Source organism: Marmota monax, unplaced genomic scaffold (assembly GCF_021218885.2).
Source record: "Marmota monax isolate L192 unplaced genomic scaffold, Marmota_monax_Labrador192_F-V1.1 WCK01_AAM20220418_F8-fsc00065, whole genome shotgun sequence".
NCBI lineage: Eukaryota > Metazoa > Chordata > Mammalia > Rodentia > Sciuridae > Marmota > Marmota monax.
Genome location: NW_026694038.1, coordinates 864,074 through 879,646, shown reverse-complemented (window position 1 = coordinate 879,646; position 15,573 = coordinate 864,074). Strand labels below are relative to the sequence as shown.

At 33.1% G+C, this 15,573-nt stretch overlaps 1 protein-coding gene across 3 annotated transcripts in view; it reads right to left on the bottom strand.

The window, feature by feature from the left end:
• Sema3a (semaphorin 3A) overlaps nt 1-15,573 on the bottom strand; it is a 445,988-nt gene that overhangs the window by 184,333 nt on the left and 246,082 nt on the right. Inside the window, exons 1-2 of one of the 3 annotated variants that reach the window (XM_046464207.2) lie at nt 12,262-12,408; nt 11,554-11,747 (exon numbers count right to left, since the gene is read on the bottom strand). In XM_046464207.2, coding sequence (XP_046320163.1) covers nt 11,554-11,665 — 112 coding nt within the window. In that variant the 5' untranslated portion in view covers nt 11,666-11,747; nt 12,262-12,408. The other 2 variants (XM_046464206.2, XM_058585486.1) reach the window with 2 other exon arrangements.

Sequence of the window (15,573 nt, the reverse complement as noted above, 5' to 3'; positions counted from 1 at the left end):
TTTCAGCCTTAAATGGTATTTATCCTAACTAAACATTTTATTAATCTACTTTATAAATCTTCAAATGAATCTAGTGAGTGCCATGCACTTAAGTCTATCATATGTAGGGTCTCACCTGTGCGTCTTAGTCCTCTGACCTGAAATGATTATCTGCCACCTTCTCACTTATTACTTACGCTGCTTCATTCAAGAAGTATTTAATGAGGGCCTATTATACACAAGACTCTCTACTTAACTTGACTATAAATATAAAATGTATGCAGAACAGTTGTGATGTTAAATAGCTGACAGTCTGTGTCTTTTCCTCTCCCAGATGCTAAATTTCTTCAGGACAGTTGCTAGACCATGTCTCCTACGCCCTGCCTCTTGGAAAGCCTATCCAGAGGAGATACTCAAGTAATGTTTATTGGAGCTGAGGGCATTAGTAAACCACCAAGAGGCTGGGAAGTGTGTCATCTCATGGAAGTGCTCCCAGGAAGGAAAGGCTGTGGAGAAGAAAGTGCAGTTGTGGGCATGATTGGGGGCATGAGGTGAAGAAATCCTCCTGTTTGGGTTATTATCAGTATTGTCTCATACTTCTGGTTGTGGAAATTTCAAAATTTATAGTTCCCTAATTCTCTGAGTCCTAATCTGTGCTTAATCAATTAATTAACCAAACTAACATGTCTATACTTTCAACATAGCTCATCTTCAGCCTTTCTTCTTCATTTCTATTATTATTATCATTATCATTATCATTATCATTATTCAGGCTTACTTCCTTATATATGAACAAAGTCAGGGCTTTCAACAGTGCCCTCTACCACCTAGACTCAGGTTAATCACTTTAATAGATCACATGAAGTAGTTTGGGCTTTAATCAGTAGGAATTTTAAATAAGAGAAAAGCATAATTAAATTATGAATTCAAGAAAAAAATTATAGCCAGAAATAACAGAAAGAAGAATTAATGATTAGAGGTTGCTGTTGCAGTAAAGGTCAAATGATGACAGGGGCCTGTTCTCACCTGGAAGAGAGAACAGAGAAGATTTGAGTGACAGACTCAAGAGGCAGAATCTATAGGACACTGAGACTGGTTAAATATGGGGTGGACCAGTCAGGAATAAAGGGACACATGTATGAAATTAAATGCCAAGATAACCTCATTAAGTAATTGTCTTTTTTATTTTGCTCTGCTATAGATTGTTTCGCCAAAAATGAAATGGAAAGTTCTTAACCTCCTCTCAAGAGTCACATAAAGTTTTTGTTTGTTTGTTAATTGAGGGCCTAAAACCTTTTGTCATTTCCCCAGGGAATAATTCACAGAATGTTTTTAAAAAGGATAGCATTCAATGGGAGTTATTTCAATAGATCAAGAAAAATACAGACTGAAGATTTGTATTTTCGGGTGTGGGGAGCAGAATCTTTTTTTTTTTTTTTTTTTTTTTAGGTAATATATTTCAAACCTGGAAAGGCAGAGGGTGATTGAATTGAGGGATTGGTCCTGTTCACACTTTGCACCCTGGAGGTGCAAGGCCCTGAGGGTGGAAACCTCATGCTATGGAGGCAAGACCCTAAGTGCTAGGGCCTGAAGCCACGTGATGAGGATTCTCAGTGGAAGGAGTTTGAAAGGTACATCCTGGCAATGTCCCAGAGTAGCTATGCCTGAGCAAGACAAAGAATGAGCTGAGAGCAGCACTAGATACAGAAGGTGCTCGGGGAAGGTCCACTGTAAAGGAGAGAAAATAATAATCCTCCTGAACAGCTGGGGATCTGACATCAAGCAAAGTGAGACCCCCTCCTAAGACCTTCCTTACAACCCTGTGATCTGATGGGTGGCATTCCATGTTCTATAATTTCAAATTAAATGTAATATGATTTAGAAAATTGCAACGGCTTTTCTTGTACTTGAGTATTATGAATACACATAATCATACATATATACTAAATATAAACCCATCATTTAGGTATTTCTTCATCTAAATTCAATTCTGTAAGTACAAGGAATTCCAGAAGTGACTTTTTTCTTTTTTTGAAGTTTGTGTTGCAAGATACAATGAATCTACAACTTTGTCTAATATAAATATGAAATGTTCCAAGATTTTACTATCCTGTTTGTTATGAAACTAATTTTTTATGAGCTAGAGAAACATATTGAATGATGAAGTACTATGTAGGTAAAAGTATATGTAGTATATTAATTTATATTTAAAGATAGGAATCATATAAAAGGAACACACAATTAAAGGCGCATTTTATTTCTGGATGCCCATTGTATGAATGTTATGGATATCTCATATATATATATATATTTATATATTTGCATTTTACATCCTTTTCATTCAAGGCCCACCTTCCTGTTCCCCATTTTACCTGTTATAAATATATATATATATATATATATATATATATATATAATAAATAAAATAAAGATGTATTTTATATATATACATCTTTATTTTATTTATTTATTTTTATGTGGGGCTGAGGATCAAACCCAGGGCCTCACACCTGCTAGATGAGCGCTCTACCACTGAGCCACAACCCCAGCGCCTGGATATCTTCATATTAAAAGCAAATATGTTTGTAAAATAGGAACTGCTCTTTTCACAACTTGCTGGTGAATTAACAAATTAATAAATTAAAGCAGAATAAATAAGAGTTAACTAGGAAAACAAGGCACCAGCGTTCTATATTACTGTATTTCATAATCTCAATGAAACACAGTGGGAATACTTTCTACATTGAATAAAAAGAATAATTTCCTTTTTTATTTGGTTAGAAATAAGCCAGGTTCGTGTGTTTTGTAGACATCCAAAGAAGAGATAGATAAGCCCAAATGACTCTGACCACTGTGGAAAAGTCCTTCTAAGTGTGTGTCACCTGTACTTCTTGATGTAATTTTTTAGGCAAACTTCTACAACTACATATTAATTATGAAGTTCCTTGTCTTCTGTGCTGCAATTTTAAGTGATATAAATTATGCATATTGCTTTGTGAAAACCAAATCAGAAGGAAAGTTTTCAATAGTGGCAGTCACCACTTTTCTCCACATTTGCCTTCTTACATTCTTCTTTTCATTTAAGGCCCACCTTCCCTGTTCCCCATTTTACATGAGCCCTAAACTCTAAGCAGATATATCTACCTCAGAAGCCCTTTCATATTCATATTATTTATCTAAAAATCTATTCATTTATGAAGAAATGTGAAAAATGACTTATGTGACTTAATGTCATACATATAATATGTATTGGAAATATATAATAACTGATTTTTGTAAATAAAGTCTGTAAAGCTGATAAAATGTAGTTCCATTTAACCTAAGACTTAAAGATGTCTCTTGAGATTTGAAATTCGAAGGGAACACTTAATGCTTCTGACACAGAAGCATCGGTTTTTTCAAAATTATTATAAATTATTATAAATTCTGACACATATCCTGAAGATCCATAAATATATATAGCTTGGATTGACCTAAGGTGTAAACAACTTTATTCTTACTTTGCTTGAATATATGCTTAAGGATTAGGACTAGGCCTACATTACTTTTACTGCCATTTAATAGTTACGATTGGTACACAACAGTGCAATTGATAGCTGTTCTACTGTTCTTTCCTGCTATTTTTAACTTTTGACCAGAATAACAAATATTTTTTAAGAATTTTCCATCCATATTTGTAAATTCCTTAAATTACAAATGTCAGTCTACAGCCCTATAAGTGGCTTAAGGAAATTAGGCTATTATCCTCTTCCATCTTCTTAATAATTTGAGATCAGAATCTAAATCAGAGTTCAACCTGTATTATTGTATAGTCACATTTCAGCCAGACATTTTTTTTGGCTATTTCCTATCACATTTACTTTTCTGAGAAAGAGCTCTGAGGATGAAAAGGTTGAAGAGGGAAATGGGAGGTGTTACCAGGCTGTGGGGCAGGAAGACAAGGGAAGGAAGAAACTGACTTGGAGATGAGGCAGCAGGCGCTGTGAGCAACTGTTGCCCTTGGTAAGTGTGACAGAAGCAGCAAAGGAAGTTCTGAAATGCTGCATCTTAGCAAGCTGTCAGAGAGCAAAGCCAGGATTCTTGAAGAAGTGGGGACAATGAAAAATAGTCAGCTGAGATTGTTCATTAAGGATATGTTCAACTTCATTTGGGAGGACTGGTTTTGCTACACAAACATTTCAAGTGCTCAGTGTGAGGTTAAGACAGTTTTCTTTATCTTTAGCCACTATTTAGTTTTATAACAGTGTCACTTTCTTTTCCATATGTGAGTACTGCAACATAAGAGAAAAAGGAAATCAAATGTGTCCAAAGAAAGGAAGTAATTCCTCACCTTGTACCTAGAATCTTCCTGTACATGTGTATTGTATATTCCCCATTTCTGAGCTGTAGGCAAGAAAAGATGACCAGGATATTTTCTGATTCAGTCTTGGAATAGCCTTGGTTCAAAATGAGATGTGGCTTGGGAGAGATGCCACTGTTCTCACATCCTTGTGCAGCTGAAGTATCATTGACATACAGCCTCTACCCTTGCAGCTAGCAACACTTTTCCTTTCTTAACAGTACTACAATGTACAATTCACTTATAATAAATTGATTTATTATAAATTTGCATTCCTCTTGTTTCCAAAATGAATTGTGTTTTTTAAAAGGCATATTTTAGATTTAAAAAAACACAACAAGATGCATCAACTAAGTCACAAAATCAGTCAACAATGAGTGATTGTACTAGCCTTTGAGAGTATATAGATTAAAATATAATACATAATACATATCCAGCTTCATGAACCTCACAATCTGGCACTACAAAGATGATTCTTGAAAGTAGTTTTACAGACTTAAAAAAAAGTCATTTGATGTAGTCAATAGAACAGTTTCATTTACTATTCTGATGATAAGCCAAGTAGGTGATGTTTGTTTTACCTAAAGACATATTTATGATTATAGCAGCACATTAATTACTATAAGTTTGGGTCAACATTGCTTCCTGTGCCACATCTCTCCAAGAAAGAGAAACCTAGAAATGCAGGTTTAATGGTTTATTCAAAAGATGACAAGACCTCCTAAATTTGTGGTCCTTCTAAGTTTTAGCCTAAGCTTGCATAAAATACTAAGACCAAATTATTCTTATTTTATCAACAGAATTATATTTTTGCTTATCTTCATTCCCTAGTTCAAGTATAAATTGTATATTTTCTTATCCTGGGTTTGACAGAGTCCAGCTTTGTTACTGTTTAGAAATAGTGTGAGAATTCTCTATTTATACTGATGTTTATGTCTTGGCAATAGAAGGAGATAGTAGCTGGAGACATTCAGACTTATTTATGTCAGATGGGATTTATTGATTCTTCCATATGTTTAATTATGATGATAATTTTGAACAGGTTAAAAATTAAAAGAAGCCATTGTTTTACAGATACAACTTTCTAAACATTATCTTCTCAGCTAGGTACTCTCCAATTATAAATGGTAGCAATAATGTGCCACAGGCAAGCTCACTTCTTCCTATAAGAAAATGATACAGAAAATACATATATATGTAATTTATTACATACCAACATATGTAATTAGTTTTCATACTAATACCGTCCTTCCATCACTCTAATTGTTGGTATCACTATGTCACTAATTAGTTTACTTTCTATCTTAGAGATCAGGCTCACATATAACCTCATTTAAGTTAAAAAATTATTGTTTATATATAACCATTTACTTCTTCCTGGTCAAAAATGTATCAATAAGTGCATGCAAGGAACACATCAAAATCTTTAGCAAATTTCACTTAAGTAATGTATCATTTTCATGCATGTCACATCTCATGACTCTTGCCAGTTTTACCAAGCACAGCCTCTACACTTTGTTCCATGGGTGCTTATCCTAGCAGCCTGTCCTTTTCAGAACCAGTGAAAAAGCTGTGACAAATGGCTAGTGCCACCTATTAGTGGAAACATAGAACTGCAAATCATGATGATTCCTTTAGATAGCACCTTGGAAATCACAAAAAATTAATGGCATCCCAATCCTAATTTATGTTTACAACTTCTGGTCTTCATAAATGAGTTCTAACTCTAACTTTGTTTGGAAGTTATATGTACAACTTTACTGCAAAGGATCATTTTATCATAAACTAATTCATAATATTTTGATAGGAGTAATGTTTTATTACTTTAATATACAACTTGCCAAGTTATAGTATTAGGACTTTGTAAATATATGAAAAAATAAAATGTAGTGCAATGAAATAGGTGCCTGGAAAAGTCATTCATTTATCCTCTCAATTTATCCCATTCAACACTGGTTGCCTAATTATCAATCCAAAATGTATTTTAATATTGATCATTTTGGAAACTATTAGAAAAATTCAAATATAAATTCTATTTAAGATAGTCCTGATTTTAGATTTAAAAATTCTTCAAACGGTGTGAAAGTATGGTATTTTGATCTTTTGACCACATAGATGTGTGGATGAAGTTTAAGTTTGAGATAATAATTTAAACCACAAAATTGCTCATGGACACGTAAAAGTTGATGATAACTTTAAAATACAAGTTTCTTAAAGCACACATCTGAAAATATGATGCAAAATTTAATACAGAATGCAATTGTGTATTCACACTAAGGATAATATCTTCTTCAATCAATAGCTTAGCATCTATTTTTGTCAATAGGGACATATATAATCATATTAATTAACCTATTAAATTTATTCCTAAAATATCCTTAAATTAATTCTTAGGTGCAGAATTTAAGTAAAACTGACCCCAAATGATATTTGTTAATTATGTTGTTTATGGGTGATAATTAAGTCAGAAAATGAAGGGAAATTAGATATCACAGTCTACACATCTATTTATTGGGCTAAATATCTTGGTATTTTTTATATAATTTATAATAGTAGACTGTTAATTAACATGAAAAGAAAATACAACACAAAAATTAGAATTAGGAAACTTGTCTATTCAATGTTCAGGTTTATTGAAGTTAATAGTGACTGAATATCATTGTTATAAGTTAATGATCTAGAGGCTTATTTTTTGGTCTCAATTACTTTCCTACATGCTACAGTTTACACTGTATAAATTATTATTTCAAAGTCCAATCTGTTTGGCAGCATTAACAGAGGAGCCACAAATGTGAGACTTCACTAGCCATCATTTAATCTGACCAGAACTGAATTGAATCACAAGATGTGTGACTTTTATATTATTTTTATGTTCATTTTTCATTATTTTGCCAGCATATTCTCGTTGATTAGACAAATTAAAGTTCTACTGTTCTTTGTGTTTAAATTGAAGATCTTGGAATCAAAATCTGAGGTTAAAGTTAATAAAATTTGAAAAGATCATGTTAAATAAAGATTAGCTAGTTAAATTCCAGGTGCCAAATGAATAGTGACTGTTTGAGAAAAGAAACTGCAAAGAATTTATGACTTTGTTGCTCTATGCACACACACACATGTGTGTGTGTGTGTGTGTGTGTGTGTGAGAGAGAGAGAGAGAGAGAGAGAGAGCTTGTATGTGTCATTCTTTCCCCTAACTTTCCTACAAAATTTAATTTTAACTGCAATAGCTAAATTTTTCATGTAAGACACATTCCATTCTATACTATTATATAAATACTTAGGATATTCATCAAAACTTTTCACAGGACTTAAAGGTCACACTCCTTTTATTTTATTTATATATAATAAATATGATATAAAATACGATTGTCATTTTAAGCTAATATATTTATTTGTGAAGGCTTTTTATCATAAGTCACATCCTGTAGATTGCTGAAATTATGATATAAAATATAATTGTCATTTTAAGCTAATATATTTATTTGTGAAGGCTTTTTATCATAAGTCACATCCTGTAGATTGCTGAAATTATTTTCCCAGCCATAAATATCAACATGAAGATATGTATTTTAAATAGAATACATGTATGCATATATCCATATCTATACACATATCCATATCTTTATATATGTAGTATGTATAAATAAACTCTTTCTCTCTCTCTATGTATATATGTGTATATATATATATATATATATATATATATATATATATATACACATATATACTATACATATAATATATATATAATTAAACACTATTTTGGTAAAAAAATTGCTGAACAGAAATAAAGTTCAGTAAATCATTATTTATATTGATTTGTTTTGTAAACAATAATAATTTGTTGAAGAATAGACTAAGAAGAAAAAATTTTTGAAACTTTTACTTCAGAGATTTTAATTAAATAAAATTTTCTTCTAATATCAGAAAAGTGTACATGAGAATTTTGATTTAATTGGCAATCTCATTCTCACAAGAATTAAACAACAAGACTCTAAGGGGGGAAATGTCATCAAATATGAAAAGAAAGTCTTTAAAATGTCTACCCTTTATTTCAGTCTTATTTACTAAGTCCTCCCTATGAAGGTAAGGTTAAAATTATTGATTTAACCTTTGGATTCACAGGATCACCATCACATTGAGACTTGCATGTGTCTTTGATTTCTACTAAAACTGAAACACACAATGTCATGGGAAAACCCATTACATTGAATGATGGAATATCTGTCATTTATTTAAAACCTGAAACTTATTCATTCTTGTGATTTACATAGATTTTACTGAAACCTTCATTGTATCACATATCCCAAATGAAAGATTAAATTATTTTCTAGTATTTCATAAGAAAAGTAAAATCTGTCTAGGTTTGTAGAGGAAATAAACAGTTATGTGCCATTTTTTTAAAGTAGCAGCTTAACTTTTAGTTCTATTGCATACATTTAAGGAAGGCAAAAGTATCTCTGAGTGAATGTTTCTTGAGGATAATTTCTATGTGACTGCTGAGATTTATGGAGTTCTCACATTTTCTTCCCCCACAAGGATTCTAAATCAGATTGGTTCAGAGGAAAAGCCAGCATACCCCATTTTTCTAATATTATCACTTCTCCAGATGGTCCTGAGCACATCTATTCAAGTCCTTTTTCCTAGAAAGTAAAGAGGTATCTTATTAGATATGGGTGTACATTCCCAACAAAGGCTGCCTTCTTGTTTTTACTTCTTTTTCTTTCTCATTTAATGTATCAAATCTCTTTAATCTCCTACTAGGCAAGTAGAAAATAAGTTCAGTAATTGCATGAAACTTCATCTTAGCCACCTGAGCAATGAGAGGGTTAATGGTGGATCTTTGAAAACAAGTGACCATGGGAAATGAAGGTTGGCAGGGATTTAACTCTTCATGAGTCCTGCTGGAATATTTTTAAGGGTAATGCAGTTGATATTTTAACTATGTTTGACATCTCATTAAGGAGGAAAAAGAAGTAGCTAAAAAAAATCTATCTCCATTATAGTTTAGAAACAAAGTACTGACAATTGGATGCCAGGTGTTTGCTTTGGCAAAACAAGCTACATCCAGAGACAAAAAGGTAATGACAGACCAATAAAATGACACAAGAAAAACTGTTTGGACCACTCTGTTTATTCTTGTTGTCCATTTCACAGTTTATTTTTAACCAAACTGCCAAGCTTTTGGTATATCAGTAGAATTGTTATATAGCTGTGAGGCAGTTTTGATTAAAAAAAAAAAAAAGCATAATAATTCTGATGAATGACATTTACCAAAAAAAAAAAAAAAGGAAAGGCTTATAATGACAGTGTCTAATATATAGATCTTGTCAAAGTATAGAGCTGCTTCATCAGACAAGGTTAAAATATTTTAATTAAATTCTATCTACCTGACTTGAATGTATAGAAAAAAGAAAAAGGTACCTCTTCTATCATGGAGAATGATAATCTATTCGCCATGAAAATAAGATTATTTCAAAATAAGAAAGTATGGTATTCAATTTTTATTTGATTTTAAAATTGATTTAGCACTTTGACAACTTTCTCTAAATCTTATAGATTTTAGAATGTTTCACTTTTTTTCACATTTATTAATCTAAAATTATAGCATGCAGCCATTCACATCTTTGAGAACTAAAGTTGCATATAAACTTATACTGAATATAAACTTGAATAAAGTGGACTATTAAGAATTATTTGATGGCATCTTCTCAAGGAGAGAAAAGATGTCATAACATTAAATGTTATAGAAACAATACAAAGACAGTTATTAAATAGAAACATAATAGAGATTTAATTGAGTATTTAATGGATGGTATGCTTTTTAAAAAAAAAAAAAAACTAATAAAATTGCAATTTTTGCTGATGCTTAAAATCTGTTCTTCATTGGACACCCAAGAAATTATTAGACCAAAAATATTTTCTAATTCAATGTATTTTTCACAATGAGTATTAAATTCAAATAAACACATTTAATAGGTGTTTAATTTCTAATCCAGAGTGTGAAAATTACCTCTCTTTTCTACTTGAGATCCTCTTTCACACTAAAGCATTCAGAAAGGGATGTTAGCCATCATGTGAAAATTAAAGATTATATCTTCTGGCATAGAGCAGTGTACAGTAGACAGACATCACCACAGATATCCAATAGTTTTCTTTTACCCCATAGGCTAAAATTGTAGCATAATTGAAGCTTCTCACTGCCCCACCCCCAATTCTAGAAATCTGAGAATCCTAAGAAATCAGCACCTTAGGGAGCAGAACTACTTGAGTGCAAACAGTTTAATCTTCAACTCCATTTCATAATACCTGAGTTATAGAAGTATTTTCTGATATTAAAAAGTATTATCTGGAAGCATTTTAGCATTACTTTATACATCAATCTATAAAATCTGTCTAAACAAATTTTATGATGAATATTTTCTCTTAAATCCTCAATTAAAAACAAGCACATGCATGAAACTGTAACCAAATAAAGTACCATGTAATACAGATGGGTGTTTTTTTTTCTTTTATCAATCTATACTTTTTTATAAAGAAGTTCACATAAGTAGCTATGCAACTAGAGAGTAATAGCTCTTCAATTCTCACTGAAGTGCATACGGAATTAAATAACATTATATTTGAAAAGCTAGCTTTACACCAATTAGTCAAATACACAGTCTTTTGTACAATCATAACACACTGTGGAAAAACTAGTCTGTTCTCCAGTTTATGTTCTCTTGGCAAACCGTGATCTACTGCTTATGTTAAGCATCTGATTGTCAGATTTGAACAAACTGAATATTCATGATGATGATTAACCATTTAATGTCTAAAACTAAGAAAATACAATTCATTATTATAGGTGAGACATGCACATTTATAAAGAGACCATTTTTTACATTAGTATTGTTTTTAATTTTTTAAGAGAAGTAAAGTCATAAAAATTAACAGAAGATATGATCAAAAGATATACAGATCAGCATGTACCAGGCATGCAGCTCTTCTCTGCAAATGTGATTAAATGTTCTTTGTTTGCATTTAAATTGTCACATATCAAACAGAAGACGTGCTTTAAAAAAAAAGTGTTCAAATCATCTCAGAAAGGTACATATAATCACATAGGTTTCTCAGGTTAAACTAAAGGTTTGATGGTTTGGGTTGGGAGGGAGTTCAAGGAACGAAGTGTGTGTGGCGGGGGCAAAAAGCCAGCCCAAAAAAAAAAAAAAATAGAAAGAAAAAGAAAGATTTACCTTTGTAGGATAATTTCAGCCTTGGCACATTGTTCTTCCCATTTTGATAGTTTGCTCTTGCTGTAAGTAATACTCCCCAGAAAAGACAGACAATCCCAGTGAACCAGCCCATGCTGCAGACGCTGTAGGTCTCTGTGCTGCTTCAGTCTTCCTTCCTGTATTGTGCGGCCAGAGAAGTTCAAACAATCTGGAAACTGGAGGTAACAGGTGATTTAGGTCAGTTTCATTCATAAATGCAGACAATCAAGACCTCATGGCAACACTAACACCTCTTCTTCTGTAACAGTCACTGAAGCACAGAAACTTCAAACCCTCAAAAAAAAAAAAAAAGAAAAAAGAAAAAAAAATCGAGCCAGGCACCGGATAATGAGGCACAACTGTTGTGTGGAAAGAGAGAGGAAAAAAAAAAAAAATTAACAAGGGCTGCGGCAGTGGTGGTGCTTAAGAAGCAGTTCCTTTTATCTATGTTCCTCTGATAGCCGGTGGCCGACTCTAATCCTGCTCCCTGCTTCATTCGGCTCCGGGGAAGCAGAATGAAAGGGAAACAGAGAAAGAGAGAGAGAGAGGAGGGGAGAGAGAGAGAGAGGAGAGAGAGAGGGAGAGAGAGAGAGAGAGAGGAACCGTCAGCAGGAGCAGCGCGGACTTTTCCTGTACACATGTAGGGAGAGATGACACAAGATCCCACAGACAGGTTTTCCCAACACTCACTAGACTGGCTGACAATGGGAGAACAGGCGAGCTCAACCCACTCCCCTTCCCTCCTGTCACACAACACATGCAAAAAACATCTCACAGAGATTAGAGCCGGGAGCAGAACCCTCCAGCGTGCCTGTGAAAGGCATGTAGCTATAAATTTACTTCCCAAGGCAAGCGTTGTTTTATAGCCATTTTTGGGTGCAATTTTGATTAAAAAAATCTGAATACTGTTACCTACATAATTTACAATTCATGCTCATTATACAATCCTGCTGAACTTGAGTGTGCGTGTGTGTGTGTGTGTGTGTGTGTGTGTTGGAGAGAGAAACCTTCTCATCAATATAACTTTAACCACTGAAGGTTTTAAAGCCTTGTTAGAGATCATTCCCTCCTCCCAACAAACCCCTTAGGCTCAACCACCCCCTTCCCCTGCCCCACTGCAATTTCAGTGAAGAAATTCCTAGTAAAGCCCATTTCAACAATCAGTTCAAGACAAATATAGGTCCACTGAGAATTATAAATTACAACAGGGGATTCTCAAAAGGATACTCAAAATTTAAAAACATCCATGGCTTTCCAGCTTCTGGAATGCTCTGCCTAACATTTTTAATGCATCACATCTCATTAATAAAAGCTACTTCCCTAGTTTTGGTTTAAAGGGCAGAGGAAGATGACAAAGTTCAAGAAAGTCCCTGCTGAGTGTCAAGGACCAAAATAAAATGAATATTTCTGTCTCTTCATGAGTTGGTGAAGGGTCACTAAATTTTCTGGGGGGCACATATACATGTATTCAGGGAATCAACCAAACACCATAAGTTCTTTACAAAGCAGGCATGTGGTCTGTGGTGTCTCAATTTCCTCTATTTTCTTTCAGTCTTTCCCAAAGCTGATATCCTTATAGGATTTGGGGGTTGCACAAAAGTTAAAAGGAGAGAACTTTTCTTTTGTTAGTGTCCAACTTTCTCTGCTCTTTCTTTCCTGCCACTGCCACCCCCTCTCAGCACTTGAAGTACAGAACTGAACTTAATAATATGGAAATTTCTTGGCCAGAAAGAGAGGGTGAGTCTCACAATTAAAAACACAAACACTTAGCTGAAAGCAGTTTAGAATCCTTACAAAAAATGATCTAAGCATTGTCAAGACAGCTTTCATTACCGAACGACTACAGACCAATAGAGAAAGAGCAGTCACTGTGCACTCTCTCTCTCTCCACCCTCTCTCTCTCTCTTTCAAAATGTGTTTGTGTGAGTGTAGGTGGAGGGGGATAGAAAGGGGGAGGGGTAAAGGGAGGCAGGATTCTTCCTCCACTTCACTAGATTGATTCCTCAAACAGATCCTATTGTATTTGTCAGTTTCCACAAGCCTATTGATCAGTTAGTATTGTTAAGAAAATAAAATCCAAAAATAATGTTGATTTTACTGATTCTCACACTTGTTATCCTTAGTGCTTTTCACGCTCTGGGCAATGGATTAGGGCTACAGATGACAAGAGGCCTGTCTGTCTTTCATGGATTACTCTGTACAGACACTCATTCTGCACAGGAATTCATGTCACTTTGGGATTATTTAGAGGAACAGACTAATTAATCATTCTATTGAAATCTCACACATGATTGTTTCAAATACTTTAGTTTCACCATTTTAATCAATGTATATTTTAAATGTCTTAAAGCATTTTTTTTTTATTTTTTACTATACTTCTTGTTACATAGTATAGGAGAGTTAGGTTTTGTCAAAACCAAACTGGATAAAGCAAACCTAGCAGTATATCTATTTCACCCATGTAATGTCCTAATCTTGGTACATTTTGATGTGTTCCAGGAAAAAGAAATGGTTGTAGGTAAATTCAGATAAGAGGTTCAGAACTGACTCCACAGGGAAAGAAGACATTCAATCTGGGTTCTGAACCACAAAATCAGGACAAATTTATTTCATTTTGTAAAGCAAAACTTTAAATTAATGTCACTGCCTAGGATTTGATAGTCCACACACCCCCATATTTACAAACACATTCTTAAAAATTTAATATATTTATTTGCATGTGGTATTTTCCAGACCCTTTACATTCTTATCAGCTTTGTATTTTTCAAGATGCTTGAAAGTCAAATAAATCGATGTTTCCATTTTCTTTTTGCGCAAATTTGTTTTAATCTTAAGAAGTAAAAATGGTAAATCCTTCAGGTAGACGTAACTATCATAGCCTGAATAAATTGTAAAATAGTAGAAAAGTTCAGCTACAAAATAGATATTTTACCTGTGATTGTAAAAAATAAAGAAAGAAAAAAGAAACTATATACCTGAAAAATACTTACAAAAACATTAAGAATCTTATAGTTATTGCTTTCTCATTTGACTTTGATAAGCTTAGCTAAGTTGTTTTCTTTTTTAAAATATTTTTCCAAGCACTTGAGAAGTAATCAATTTGAATTTTTTTTTTCTCAACTCAGGTAGAAACAAAGTAGAAGTGGACCTGGTTGAATGTTTGTTAGAATCTACCAAAACATAGCTCCAGGTGTGAAATGTGGATTTGATCCATTCCTCTAGTTTTTTTTCTTCTTATTCTGAGAATCTGTGGCCTATGTCCAGACATGATAAGCCCTACTGTAAGTGCCACCATAACCACTGACTTTACTGCATCATTTGCTATTTAAAATTCAGAAATATTTTATTGACCTTTTAACATTGAAGTTTATTTAAAGTATGAGTGAAGCATTTATTCCTCTTCCTAAAAACATACTATTTTGAATTATTTTTCTAAACCACAATCTACATCATGTACTATAATTTATTCTATCTGCAACTGAGTTCCTAATGTCTTCTAACATTTCACATTTTTAAATGTGATTAACTTCTGCCACAGTGTCAAATTTGAGCAGGTGTTTAATATGATGATCAGGCTGTTGTATATATTTCTGTCAAATGAATCAGTAGTTTTCAACATCACCACACTCCATATTGAGATGGATTACTAAGAATGGTATTTTCTGGATGCTGTGTTTGAATATCCAAAGAAACAGCACTTCCAACTTCACAACAGGTTAGCTAACCTGTTGTTTTTACAATAAAGACCTGTGTAGTCATAGGAGATCTGTATTGAAGTATTTTTCCATTGAAAGGGTGTTTCTGAACTTTTTTCTATATTGGATGAAACCAATGTGTATATTTTTAAAATACCCACTCTATGTTTTGTTATTAAGGAAGAATTTGGGATGGTAATAAACATTGTAACTGAAGAGCAGAAATTGTTCTAATTTGTGAAATGATATTTCAAGTAGTTCTTTAGGTTATAAATACCCTGAATCATCTTGGAGTAGAAGGTAAAGA